This window comes from Perca flavescens, chromosome 16 (genome assembly GCF_004354835.1).
Source record: "Perca flavescens isolate YP-PL-M2 chromosome 16, PFLA_1.0, whole genome shotgun sequence".
NCBI lineage: Eukaryota > Metazoa > Chordata > Actinopteri > Perciformes > Percidae > Perca > Perca flavescens.
This window is the reverse complement of record NC_041346.1, coordinates 30525309-30537335: the sequence shown is the minus strand read 5'-3', so window position 1 is coordinate 30537335 and position 12027 is coordinate 30525309. Positions and strand designations below refer to the sequence as shown.

Here is a 12027-nt window from a genome sequence, read left to right as displayed (position 1 = left end):
TTTCCCGAAATTCAGCCTTGGTGCAGTTGTGGCCTTGACCAACTGCCACTTTGCTCGTTTGAAAGCCATGGTGTCTCTCTCTCTCTCTCATGGGGGGGCCAAATTCTCTGGGTGGGCAAAGCAGAGAAAGGGGAGGTAACCTTGCTCCTTATGACCTCATAAGGAGATCATTCCTGATTGGCCCATCTGATCTTTCATTTTCTCAAAGGCAGAGCAGGATACCCAGGGCTCGGTTTACACCTATCACCATTTCTAGCCACTGGGGGGCCATAGGCAGGCTGGGGAACTCATATTAATGGTATAACATATATATATATATATATATATATATATATATATATATATATATATATATATATATATATATATATATATATATATATATATATATATATATATATATATATATAAAAGCATCCAAAGAGCACCATGTCATGGGACCTTTAATCCCTGGAGCAGTGGTTCTCAAACTTTTTTCTATAATTTTCCCCCTTTTGAACAGTTTTTATTTTAAGCCATGTATCTCCCCTACAGCGTGAATAATTTTTGGTAGAAATAGCTCAAGGTTTGTTGACGTTTCCCGTAGCGAAAAAAGGAGTTTGAGAACAGGATGAAGCCTGGCGTACGCCGGATGTCAGGCTTCATCCTGGTAGCGTACTTCCGTTGATCCAGACTGATTTCCTTCCTGATGTTTTCCCCTAATGTCTCCCGTCTCTCTGACCCTAACCCAGGAGCACCGGGGCTTGCTGTCGGTGCGGTATCCGATGGAGCACGGCATAGTGAAGGACTGGAACGACATGGAGAGGATCTGGCAGTACGTCTACTCCAAGGAGCAGCTGCAGACGTTCTCGGAGGAGGTGAAGATGTCCTCTCCGCCTTTCCTGCCGCTACGCAGGCGAGAAACTGTCGTTGGGATATGTGATATTCAAACGTGTGCGTGTGTGGAAAAAAACATTGTTTTGAAAAAAAAGAACGTTGGAAAAAAAGTTTTAAAAAAACAAGTGCGGAAAAGTCGACAAAAACATTGGGAATTTGTAGAAAAAAAATTGACAAAAACATTGGGAATTTGTAGAAAAAAGCCAACAAAAACATCTGGAATTTCTGACAAAAAAAACCAACAAAAACATTGGGAATTTCTAACAAACGTTTTTTTGAAAAAAATTAGACAAAAACATCGGGAATTTGTAGAAAAAAATCAACAAAAACATCAAGAATTTCTGACAAAAATAAATAGACAAAAGCATTGGGATTTTCTGACAAAAACATTTGAAAAAATCGACAAAAACATCGGGAATTTCAGACAAAAAAATCTTGGAAAAAATCAATAAAAACATCGGGAATGTGTGTGCGTGGTTGTGTTTTCTCTTTGGTAGCATCCTGTGCTGCTGACCGAAGCTCCTCTCAACCCCAGCAAGAACAGAGAGAAGGCCGCGGAGGTTTTCTTTGAGACCTTCAACGTTCCCGCTCTCTTCATCTCCATGCAGGCTGTCCTCAGCTTGTGAGTACATCTCGCTCTGTCCCTCCTGTTGTCTTCGGGGTCACATTCGACCCATTTTCAAAAAGGTTTCTATATCAGAAATTTGGGGGTTTTCTTTCTTTCAAACAAATTGTCCACAAACATAACGTGGATGGTTCCCTACAACCGTTACTCTTTACAAGTACAATAAATGATCAGTTTACTACTTTTATTGAATTTGGGTGTCTTATTCAATTATATAGTGTTATCAAAATTATCAAAGAACACTGGAAAAAAAGTACAAAAATGTAAAAGAAAAAATAAATAATAATATTCAGAAAAATCGACAAAAACATCGGGAATTTGTGACAGAAAAAAGGGACAAAAACATTGGGAATTTGTGACAAAACAATCAACAAAAACATCGGGAATTTGTGAAAAAAATCTACAAAAACATCGGGAATTTGTGACAAAAATCGACAAAAACATTGAGAATTTGTGACAAAAAAATCAATAAAACCATCGGCAATTTGTGACGAAAAACTCGACAAAAACACTGGCAATTTGTGACAAAAAAATCGACAAAAACATCAGGAATTTGTGACAAAAATCGACAAAAACATTGAGAATTTGTGACAAAAAAATCAATAAAAACATCGGGAATTTGTGACAAAAAAATCCACAACTTCGGGAATTTGTCACCAAGAAATCGACAAAAACATTGAGAATTTATGACAAAAAATATCGATAAAACCATCGGCAATTTGTGACGAAAAACTCGACAAAAACATCGGGAATTTGTGACAGAAAAAAGGGACAAAAACATTAGGAATTTGTGACAAAACAATCAACAAAAACATCGGGAATTTGTGACAAAAATCGACAAAAACATTGAGAATTTGTGACAAAAAAAATCAATAAAAACATCGGGAATTTGTCACCAAGAAATCGACAAAAACATTGAGAATTTATGACAAAAAAATCGATAAAACCATCGGCAATTTGTGACGAAAAACTCGAAAAAAACATCGGCAATTTGTGACAAAAAAATCGACAACTTCGGGAATTTGTAACCAAGAAATCAACAAAAACATTGAGAATTTGTGACAAAAAAATCGATAAAACCATCGGCAATTTGTAAAAAAAAAAATCAACAAAAAAAAACGGCAATTTGTGACAAAAACATCACGAAAGAGTTACGAAATCTTTTGAAAAAAGTGGCAAAAAGGTCCCCAAAAAAAAAGTTTTAATTTGAAATTTTGACCCAGAAATAAAGTTGCTCGGTCAATGGTGACAAGGGCTAAAGTCTCTGTCCCTACTAACCAATCCTGGTGTGTGTAAATCTGACGTGACTGGCCCATGTGTGTGTGTTGCAGGTACGCCACAGGCCGGACCACCGGCGTGGTGCTGGACTCGGGCGACGGCGTGACCCACGTGGTGCCCATCTACGAGGGCTTTGCCATCCCGCACTCCATCATGCGCGTGGACATCGCCGGGCGAGACGTGTCGCGGTACCTACGCCTGCTGCTGCGCAAAGAAGGCTACAACTTCAACACCTCGGCCGAGTTCGAGGTCGTCCGCACCGTCAAAGAGGTGAGGCGCCGGGGCTAAGGTTGGGCATCGTTTGGGGCTTTTTTGTTTCGATATCGGTGCTAAAACGACAGTTTAAAACGGTGCCGGTGCCTGAACCGGTACTTTTAGCTGGCGGTAGGCTAACGTAGGGCTGGGCGATAGGGAGAAAATCTGATATCACGATATATTCTTGACCAAATACCTCAATATCGATGTTGCGTCGATATTCTAGGGTTGACAATTGGTGCTATGACAAAATATCTTCACACTTAGATAGATAGATAGATAGATAGATAGATAGATAGATAGATAGATAGATAGATAGATAGATAGATAGATAGATAGATAGATTTTTATTGATCCCAAAAAATGGGAAATAATGGTGTTGCAGCAGCAAAACTATCAGGCACACATACAGAGTATACATTAAATAATAGGAATCAATATACATATAATAATTGAATACTACACAAGCAATATTTAAAATATATACAATTAAATAATCATCAATAAAATAATCATCTGAAATATGGATATAATGACTAAGTGGGGAAAAGGTAAATAATAGAACAGTTAGAACAGTCTGGTAAGTCTTGTTAAGGCACCGGTGCCGTATAAGCTCCAGGTCTCGGTACCCAAACCTACGCGGGGCGGCGTCTATCTCGCCCAGTAAGAGCGTGCGCCCTATTTAGGCTGAGTCCTTTGCAGCGGCCCAGGAATAGCAGACGAACAATGTAAAGGTACTTTATTTGTCACATACACGTACATGTAGCGGAATTCATCCCTCAAGGGAGCAGTGGGCAGCCAATGACAGCGCCCGGGGATCAACTCCAGATCTGAGCCAGTGCCTTGATCAAGGGCCCTGCCTGGAGAACCTGGTAAATGTTTTGGTATAACATTTCTGAACAGACCTGCGCGACCTACAGTTCAGGCCAAAAGTTTGGACACACCTTCTCATTCACTGCGTTTCCTTTTTATTTTCATGACTATTTACATCGTAGATTCTCACTGAAGGCATCAAAACTATGAATGAACACATATGGAATTATGTACTTAACAAAAAAGTGTGAAATAACTGAAAACATGTCTTATATTTTAGATTCTTCAAAGTAGCCACCCTTTGCTTTTTTATTAATAAGGGAAATAATTCCACTAATGAACCCTGACAAAGCACACCTGTGAAGGTAAAACCATTTCAGGTGACTACCTCATGAAGCTCATTGAGAGAACACCAAGGGTTTGCAGAGTTATCAAAAAAAGCAAAGGGTGGCTACTTTGAAGAATCTAAAATATAAGACATGTTTTCAGTTATTTCACACTTTGTTGTTAAGTACATAATTCCACATGTGTTCATTCATAGTTTTGATGCCTTCAGTGAGAATCTACAATGTAAATAGTCATGAAAATAAAAAGGAAACGCATTGAATGAGAAGGTGTGTCCAAACTTTTGGCCTGTAGTGTAGATTCAGAACACTACCTGATCTCAGGTCAGTGGTGTAGCCTACGTTAATGTTTGGGGTGTGACAAAGGTAGGAGTTGAGGAGTTGACGTCAACTTTTAGCTTTGTTGAGATTCGCCCGTTTTCAGAGGCCGTTTCAAACAACCTAGCTGCCTGTTAGGGCTGCACCATATGAGGAAGATATGCGCTAACGTTGTTGAATATTGCGCTACAACGATATTACCTGCGATAAATAAACAGATATTAAGGTGTTCTCAGTTCTGCTGCTTTCAGTATTCTGCTGAAATCCAACAAACTGCTTGTTGGATTTAAAACTAATGAAAGGAAATCATTTCCCACTTTTTCTTTAATCAGTCCCTCCAGAAAAACGCGATTATGCGATCGCATAATTCAACGCATAATCAGTCAAAGTCCGCATATTTATAAATTGCCGATTTCCGCGCAAAAATATGCAGGGCTTGCATGATTTCATAATCCCTGCATTTTCGTTGCAAAAAAGTCCCATAATATATCTTAGCATCAAAGTAAAAAAAATGTTGCGTTCACTTCACACAAGAGCAGCCATTTTCCCCTGTTGGAATGGTAACGGTATGAAGTGACGTAATTACGTGACGTGAACATCATCGAAAAGCTGCGAACCTCGCGATGAAGCCGTGATGAAACCGCAGTTTTTGCAAGTTCCCGCAATTTCATTGCATTAAATTGCATAAATATCATACGTGGCATATATCGCATTTTTTAAGAAAACGTGCCACATAATCAAGGATTTTTGCCCCGCAACAATCGCCAAAAAAACGCCACATTTTTCTGGAAGGACTGTCTATTGAACAATTTGAACATGGAATTGAACATAAAAGGCAGCGCTAAATAAAAAGGACAGTTACATTATAAAGTGCAGTTTTCTGCTGATGTTCTCTTTCAACTAACACGAAAACATCTTGAGCGTCTTTCGATACACATTGCAGCCTTTTGCATTGTGTTTATTACGCCGGCGATAAAACGGTGTACCACTTTATCGTTGCATTATTTAGATTTTCTTTGTCTAATCAAGTGTGTTTTCCGACTCCGCAGAGAGCCTGTTATCTGTCTCTCAACCCACAAAAGGACGAGACTTTAGAAACGGAGAAGGCGCAGTACGTACTGCCGGACGGAAGCACTTTAAACGTGAGTTGACGTCAAGTATTTCCCCGCATATCCCTCTCCCCGTCTGAACCCATCGCCAGCACCTGAAACGCACCTTTTCTTTTCCTCAGATCGGGCCGGCGAGGTTCCGGGCGCCAGAGCTGCTGTTCAGGCCCGACCTGATCGGAGACGAGAGCTCGGGGATCCACGAGGTCCTGGCCTACGCCATCCAGAAGTCGGACATGGACCTGCGGCGCACGCTCTACTCCACCATAGTGCTGTGTGGCGGCTCCACCCTCATCAAAGGTCTGTTTTGTTTTTGGCTGACGCCGGAGCGGTCAGCTGCTCTTCCCAACCATCTCACGAGACTAACGATACACATCCCGTTATTTAAAGGTCCCAAGACATGGTGCTCTTTGGATGCTTTTATATAGACCTTAGTGGTCCCCTAATACTGTATCTGAAGTCTCTTTTATATAGGCCTTAGTGGTCCCCTAATACTGTATCTGAAGTCTCTTTTATATAGACCTTAGTGGTCCCTAATACTGTATCTGAAGTCTCTTTTATATAGACCTTAGTGGTCCCCTAATACTGTATCTGAAGTCTCTTTTATATAGACCTTAGTGGTCCCCTAATACTGTATCTGAAGTCTCTTTTATATAGACCTTAGTGGTCCCCTAAATACTGTATCTGAAGTCTCTTTTATATAGACCTTAGTGGTCTAGGTGGAGGGTGGGGGTGTGGTCTTGACCAACTTTCACTTTGCTTGTTTGAAAGCCATGATGTCTCTCTCTCTCTCTCATGGGTGGGCCAAATTCTCTGGGAGGGCAAAGCAGAGAAAGGGGAGGTAACCTTGCTCCTTATGACCTCATAAGGAGAAGATTCCAGATCGGCCCATCTGAGCTTTCATTTTCTCAAAGGCAGAGCAGGATACCCAGGGCTCGGTTTACACCTATCACCATTTCTAGCCACTGGGGGGCCATAGGCAGGCTGGGGGAACTCATATTAATGTTAAAAAACCTCATAAAGTGAAATTTTCATGCCATGGGACCTTTAATACATGACGACCTTTGAACCTAACGGCCAGTAACAGAGTCAGGTGGTGTGTTGTGGGCGGGGCATGAAGTCAGAATCAGGGATATAGGGATAAGGCGTGGGAATCCCCAGAGGCCTCACGATACGATATCATCACGGTACTTATGTCACGATACGATATTATTGCGATTTTAAAGATATTGCAATATTCTGCGATATATTGTAATTTATGACCTTTTTTTCCAACTTCACGTTTTTCCCAATTTGATGTCCCCAAATGATGTCCCCAAAAGGAAACTTTCTCAACATCTGTTTTATCTAAAAAAGATACATTTCTCTTTTTGTTCATCTCACTTCAATGTTATTGCTGCAAAATGGGATTGTCAAGCAGACAAACTGACCAACACACATATAACAATAGATCGATACTTGTGTCTGTGTAAAATCACACTACAAGCTGTAGGTGGTACCAGAGGAGCCAGATTCCTTTTTTTTATTATTATTACCTGCATCATGTAGTTCTACTGCAGGGGTGTCAGACTCAACTTCCCAGAGGGCCACACTGGAAAAAAAGAATCACATCAAGGGCCAGTCATGTTTAGTTTATTGATAGGCTTTTATTTAATCGAAAAAGTAAAATATATTTGACTGTATTATTGCACGTGTCGTATAGTCTTCTCACTCACAGTTTGGTCGACATAAAGTCCTAAAGAAGTCAGGAGAAAGTTCCGCACCCAAAAAGTGCACCAAAATGGTTGGAAAAAGTGACAAAAATGTTGGAAAAAGTGACTAAAATGTTGGAAAAAGTGACTAAAATGTTGGAAAAAGTGACTAAGATGTTGGAAAAAGTGACAAAAACGTCAGAAAAAATTACAAAAATGTTGGCAAAAGTGACAAAAACTTAAGACAAATGTAAAGGATTGAGGCAAAAGTGACAAAAACATCAGAAAGAGTGACAAAATCTAGGTGGGCCAAAATGTATTGTGAACCTAAATTGATATGCGGGCCGGATCATAACCTGCGAAGGGCCAGATTTGGTCCGCGGGCCTCGAGTTTGACACGTGTAGTTCTACTGGAACATAGGGTCAGTTTCAGCAAATATGACAGAAATGTAGTTTTATAAGTCTTACCTACTGCAGCTTTTTAATTCCTTAACTTCATCGGTTATCAGGCAACAAACATGCTGCTACAGATAATCTGCAAACTGCCCCAAAAAATAATAAACCGGGCCGATAATCAGTCTAGGGCTGCAACAACGAATCGATAAAATTTGATTACTAAAAAAGTTGGCAACGAATGTAATTATCGATTCGTTGTGTCGCGCAACTATTACGCCACCTAGTCACGGAGATAAAAAAAAAATTTAGTTGAGCGCAGAGAGGAGCAGAGAGGAGCAGAGAGGAGCAGCGCGGAGCGAAAGAAAAGAAAAAAGAGCAGAGCGGGGGTAGAGGAAATACGGAGAGAGACCGGAGAGACCCGTAACGTTGTTCTGAAACACTCGGCGGAGGCAGAGAAATCAGTACGACCTAAGTCATCCGAGGTGTGGGAGCATTTCACACTAAATGAATCAGAAACGTGGTAATTGCGAGATAAGCAAAAGCGACACGGCATGGCACGGGCGCACCACGGTGATGAGTCAGCACCTAAAACGTAAACATGTTGGAGTCCTTGATGAGGAGGAAGGGAGTTCAACAGCAGGGTAAAGTCACTACACTATCCTCCTTCTGTTCCGGTCTGAAGGGAGGAACGTACCGTCCCTCCAGTAGCTCTTCTGGTGCTGCTGTTTACTCGTTATCCAGCTGACTAGCATGACAAGCTAGCGTTAGCTCGGTAATAACAGTAATAAAGCAGGGGGGGTATAGTTTACAAGACTAAAGACATGGTTTTATTCACTCGCCTTTTTTGGCCCATTCATTTTTCAATCTGTTGTCATGTATATATTATGTGCTTGTCCCATATCAGTTATTGTTGACAAATATATTAGTGTGTGGTGTATAAATGAACTTAACTTGCACTTACTACAATGATGGTAATAATTTAATGAATAAGTGTGTGTGTGTGTGTGTGTGTGTGTGTGTGTGTGTGTGTGTGTGTGTGTGTGTGTCTGTCTGTCTGTGTCTTGTCTGCATCTGCTATTTGGGTTACTTACCTTTACACAACTATTAACTAAAACAACAAGTATGTATGTATTGAGTTGATGTAAATTAATGCTTTTTTTTTTTTTTTTTATCCGATTCATCGATTAATCGAAAAAATAATCGACAGATTAATCGATTATTAAAATAATCGTTAGTTGCAGCCCTAAATCAGTCCGTCCCAAACGTAAAGCGCACGTGTCAAACTCAAAGCCAGATCGGGCCCCTCGGCCTAGTTGTGAGCTACACCAAAGACTTGCATTCCTGACTCGTCTCTTTTCCTTTTTCATAGGTTTCGGGGAACGACTACTAACTGAAGTCAAGAAGCTGGCACCCAAAGACGTGAAGATCAAGGTGGGTCACTGGGCTCATGTTTCTGTCGATGACCAGTGGCCACTGTCCACTAGGGTTGGCTACCAAAACCCAGCGTCTGTTACCCTGTTTCCACCGAGACATTAGGAGGTCCGGTTATATACTACTGTATCGATACTGTCACTTTGCGTCGATACTATTGGACCGTGGATCTTTGGATGTGAAGTTCAGTATTCGCTGCGTAACCGATAAAACATTATAAGATGAGACAGCATCACAAAACATTATTCCAGTAAATATAATAATAAAAAGAGGAATAAAAAATGTTGTACCCAAACGTTACACCAAACATTCAACTAAATATTCACATCGCGATTTTCGATTTGTAAACAATTAATTGTTCAGTTAAAAGTTGGGACCTTTTTTATTTTGAAATGCTCGGTAACATTGTGTGTTGTCTCTCTGTGTGTTCCAGATTTCTGCCCCCCAAGAGAGGCTCTACTCCACATGGATTGGGTAAGAACTCCGAGTACCGAGTGTGTTTTTGACGTTTGATTAACCCTTGTGTGCTCTTCCTCGTCGACCAACTTTTAGTTTTTCTGGGTCAAAAATGTTCACAAAAATCCAATGTTTTGGTTGTCTTTTATTTTTTCGACACTTTTGTCACTTTTGTCGAAGTTTCTGTCAATATTTTTCTGGGTTTCTTTGACCCTTTATTTCACTTTTTCTGATGTTTTTGTCATTTTTTCCAGGTTTTTTGTCACTTTTACTGATGTTTTTGTCACTTTTTCCCATTTTTTTTGTCACTTTTTCCTAGTTTTTTTGTCACTTCCCAGTTTTTTGTCATTTACCGATGTTTTTGTCACTTTTTCCAGATTTTTGTCACTTTTTCCGAGTTTTTTTGTCACTTTTTCCTAGTTTTTTGTCACTTCCCAGTTTTTTGTCACTTTTTCCTAGTTTTTTGTCACTTCCCAGTTTTTTGTCACTTTTTTCCCAGTTTTTTGTCATTTACCGATGTTTTTGTCACTTTTTTCCCAGTTTTTTGTCATTTATCGATGTTTTTGTCACTTTTTTCTGTGCTTTTTTGACATATTTTTCCTGCGTTTTTCAGCGTTTCTATTATAAATGTTTCTTTTCTCGTCCCGGCAGTGGCTCCATCCTGGCGTCGCTGGACACCTTCAAGAAGATGTGGGTGTCGAAGCGAGAATACGAAGAAGACAGAGCACGTGCCATCCACAGGAAGACCTTCTAGTAGGCCCGCCAGCCCCCACCCCCCGAAACTGCCCTCAAACCCTCCCCCCGTCACACTGTGGGAGACGCCTGCGCCCTGTCATCTCCCGGGTACCTCTTGCGTCATCCTTTCTCAAAACTCCCACAATCCCCTGCCTCTACACTCCTGTCAGCCTCCTGCTTTACCCAGAGAAACACGCACCTTTATGTGTGCTAGTTTCTATATTTACCTCCTTTCTCCTTCGCCTCCTAGCTCCCCCTACCCTCCTTTTTTTTTTTTTTTTTTCACCGCTGTAGGTTGACGATGACGGCTAACCTCGGCGCTCAAGCAACCCCCCCCAAAAAGTTCCCATCCGGAGGGCCGTCGGGGGGGTATCTGAGAAGGGGTCTCTTGTGGACTCTTTCACTACAGGTTGTTCTATATGATTAATAATTGAGTCCACGTTGAAGTATTGGTATCGCTCTCTTGCCTACAAAAAGCTCCGCAAAGTGTAGAATATCATGAAATATGTCAATAAACCTGAATGGGTTTTTTTTTTTTTTTTTTTACTGTTGAAAATTCTCCATTCCAGACCGAAGATTTAGGTTTTTAATTTAATGTCTGTTTCTGTAGATTTTTTTCTTTTTCTGTTCGCTGACAGGTGTTTGGTGTTTTAAGCCCCCAACGTTGTCTTCCAGGCAGCAGCGCTGACATGGATCAGCTGACATGGATCAGCTATACATATAACAGAGGTCTATATATATATATATATATATATATATATATATATATATATATATATATATATAGTTTTTCCAGCCTTGCAGCAAAGTGAACACGGTTAATTTATCAGCCCAATTTATTCCCAGTGAAATGTTTCGACGTGAATGTGAACATCCGAGCGTTTGTGTGATGATGATGATGATGATGATGTCGGGGTCGTTTTTAAGTCGGCTTTTTTTGTCTCAGCCGACGGGATTAAAAACGGTGTAGAAAAAAGCCTTCTTTCATTTCTTTCTTTTATTTTTGAGAAATCCATCATCTGGTTCAGCGTGTTCACAGCAGCCGATTGGGCCCACTTTTTAAAAGGAGGAATACGTTTTTTATTTTATTGGGGGGTTTATTCTCAGAATTGTGGTTGTCTGACGGAGTCGGAGTAACGCAGAGGAAAAGAGTGGGAAACTGAGGAGGAGGAGGGAGGAGGAGGGAGGAGCACGAGTCTCCGCAAGATTCCCAACGCCCCTTCAAATTCACTTTAAAAACTTCCAAAACATTTCACACTTCGTCTCTGAGTTCAAAACGGAAGTAAACGCAGAAAGTAGGCCCGTGGAACGGCTCACTAGTTCTCAAGTCCTGGACTAGGACTGGACAAGTCCTTGAGTCCTGGACTAGGACTCGACTCCTAGTCCAGGACTCAAGTCCGACAGTCCCTATTCTTTGGACTCGTGACATGACTTGGACTCGGACTCAAGCATTTATGAACTAGGGCTCGGAAGTTGGATGAAGTTTCTGACTACTTTCATGTGTAATAGGCAGTGATGGAGTCCTTGAGTCCTGGACTCTGACTCGAGTCTGAGTCCAGGACTCGAGTCCTAGTCCAAGACTTGAGTCCGAGTCTAGTCCATATTCTCTGGACTTGTGACATGACTTGGACTTGGACTCAAGCATATATGAAATAGGGCTCGGAAGTTGGATGAAGTTTCTGACTACTTTCATGTCTAATAGG

At 40.9% G+C, this 12027-nt stretch overlaps 1 protein-coding gene across 1 annotated transcript in view; it reads left to right on the top strand.

Annotated features, from left to right (window-relative positions):
* The window catches only part of actr1b (actin related protein 1B), an 18458-nt gene extending 7814 nt beyond the window's left edge, over positions 1-10644 (top strand). The window contains exons 4-11 of the mRNA XM_028602043.1: positions 732-857; positions 1374-1498; positions 2833-3049; positions 5559-5651; positions 5741-5915; positions 9072-9133; positions 9567-9607; positions 10241-10644. Of these exons, the coding sequence (XP_028457844.1) occupies positions 732-857; positions 1374-1498; positions 2833-3049; positions 5559-5651; positions 5741-5915; positions 9072-9133; positions 9567-9607; positions 10241-10343 (942 nt within the window). The 3' untranslated portion in view covers positions 10344-10644. The remainder of the gene's footprint in view (positions 1-731; positions 858-1373; positions 1499-2832; positions 3050-5558; positions 5652-5740; positions 5916-9071; positions 9134-9566; positions 9608-10240) is intronic.
* Positions 10645-12027: the final 1383 nt, after the last annotated feature.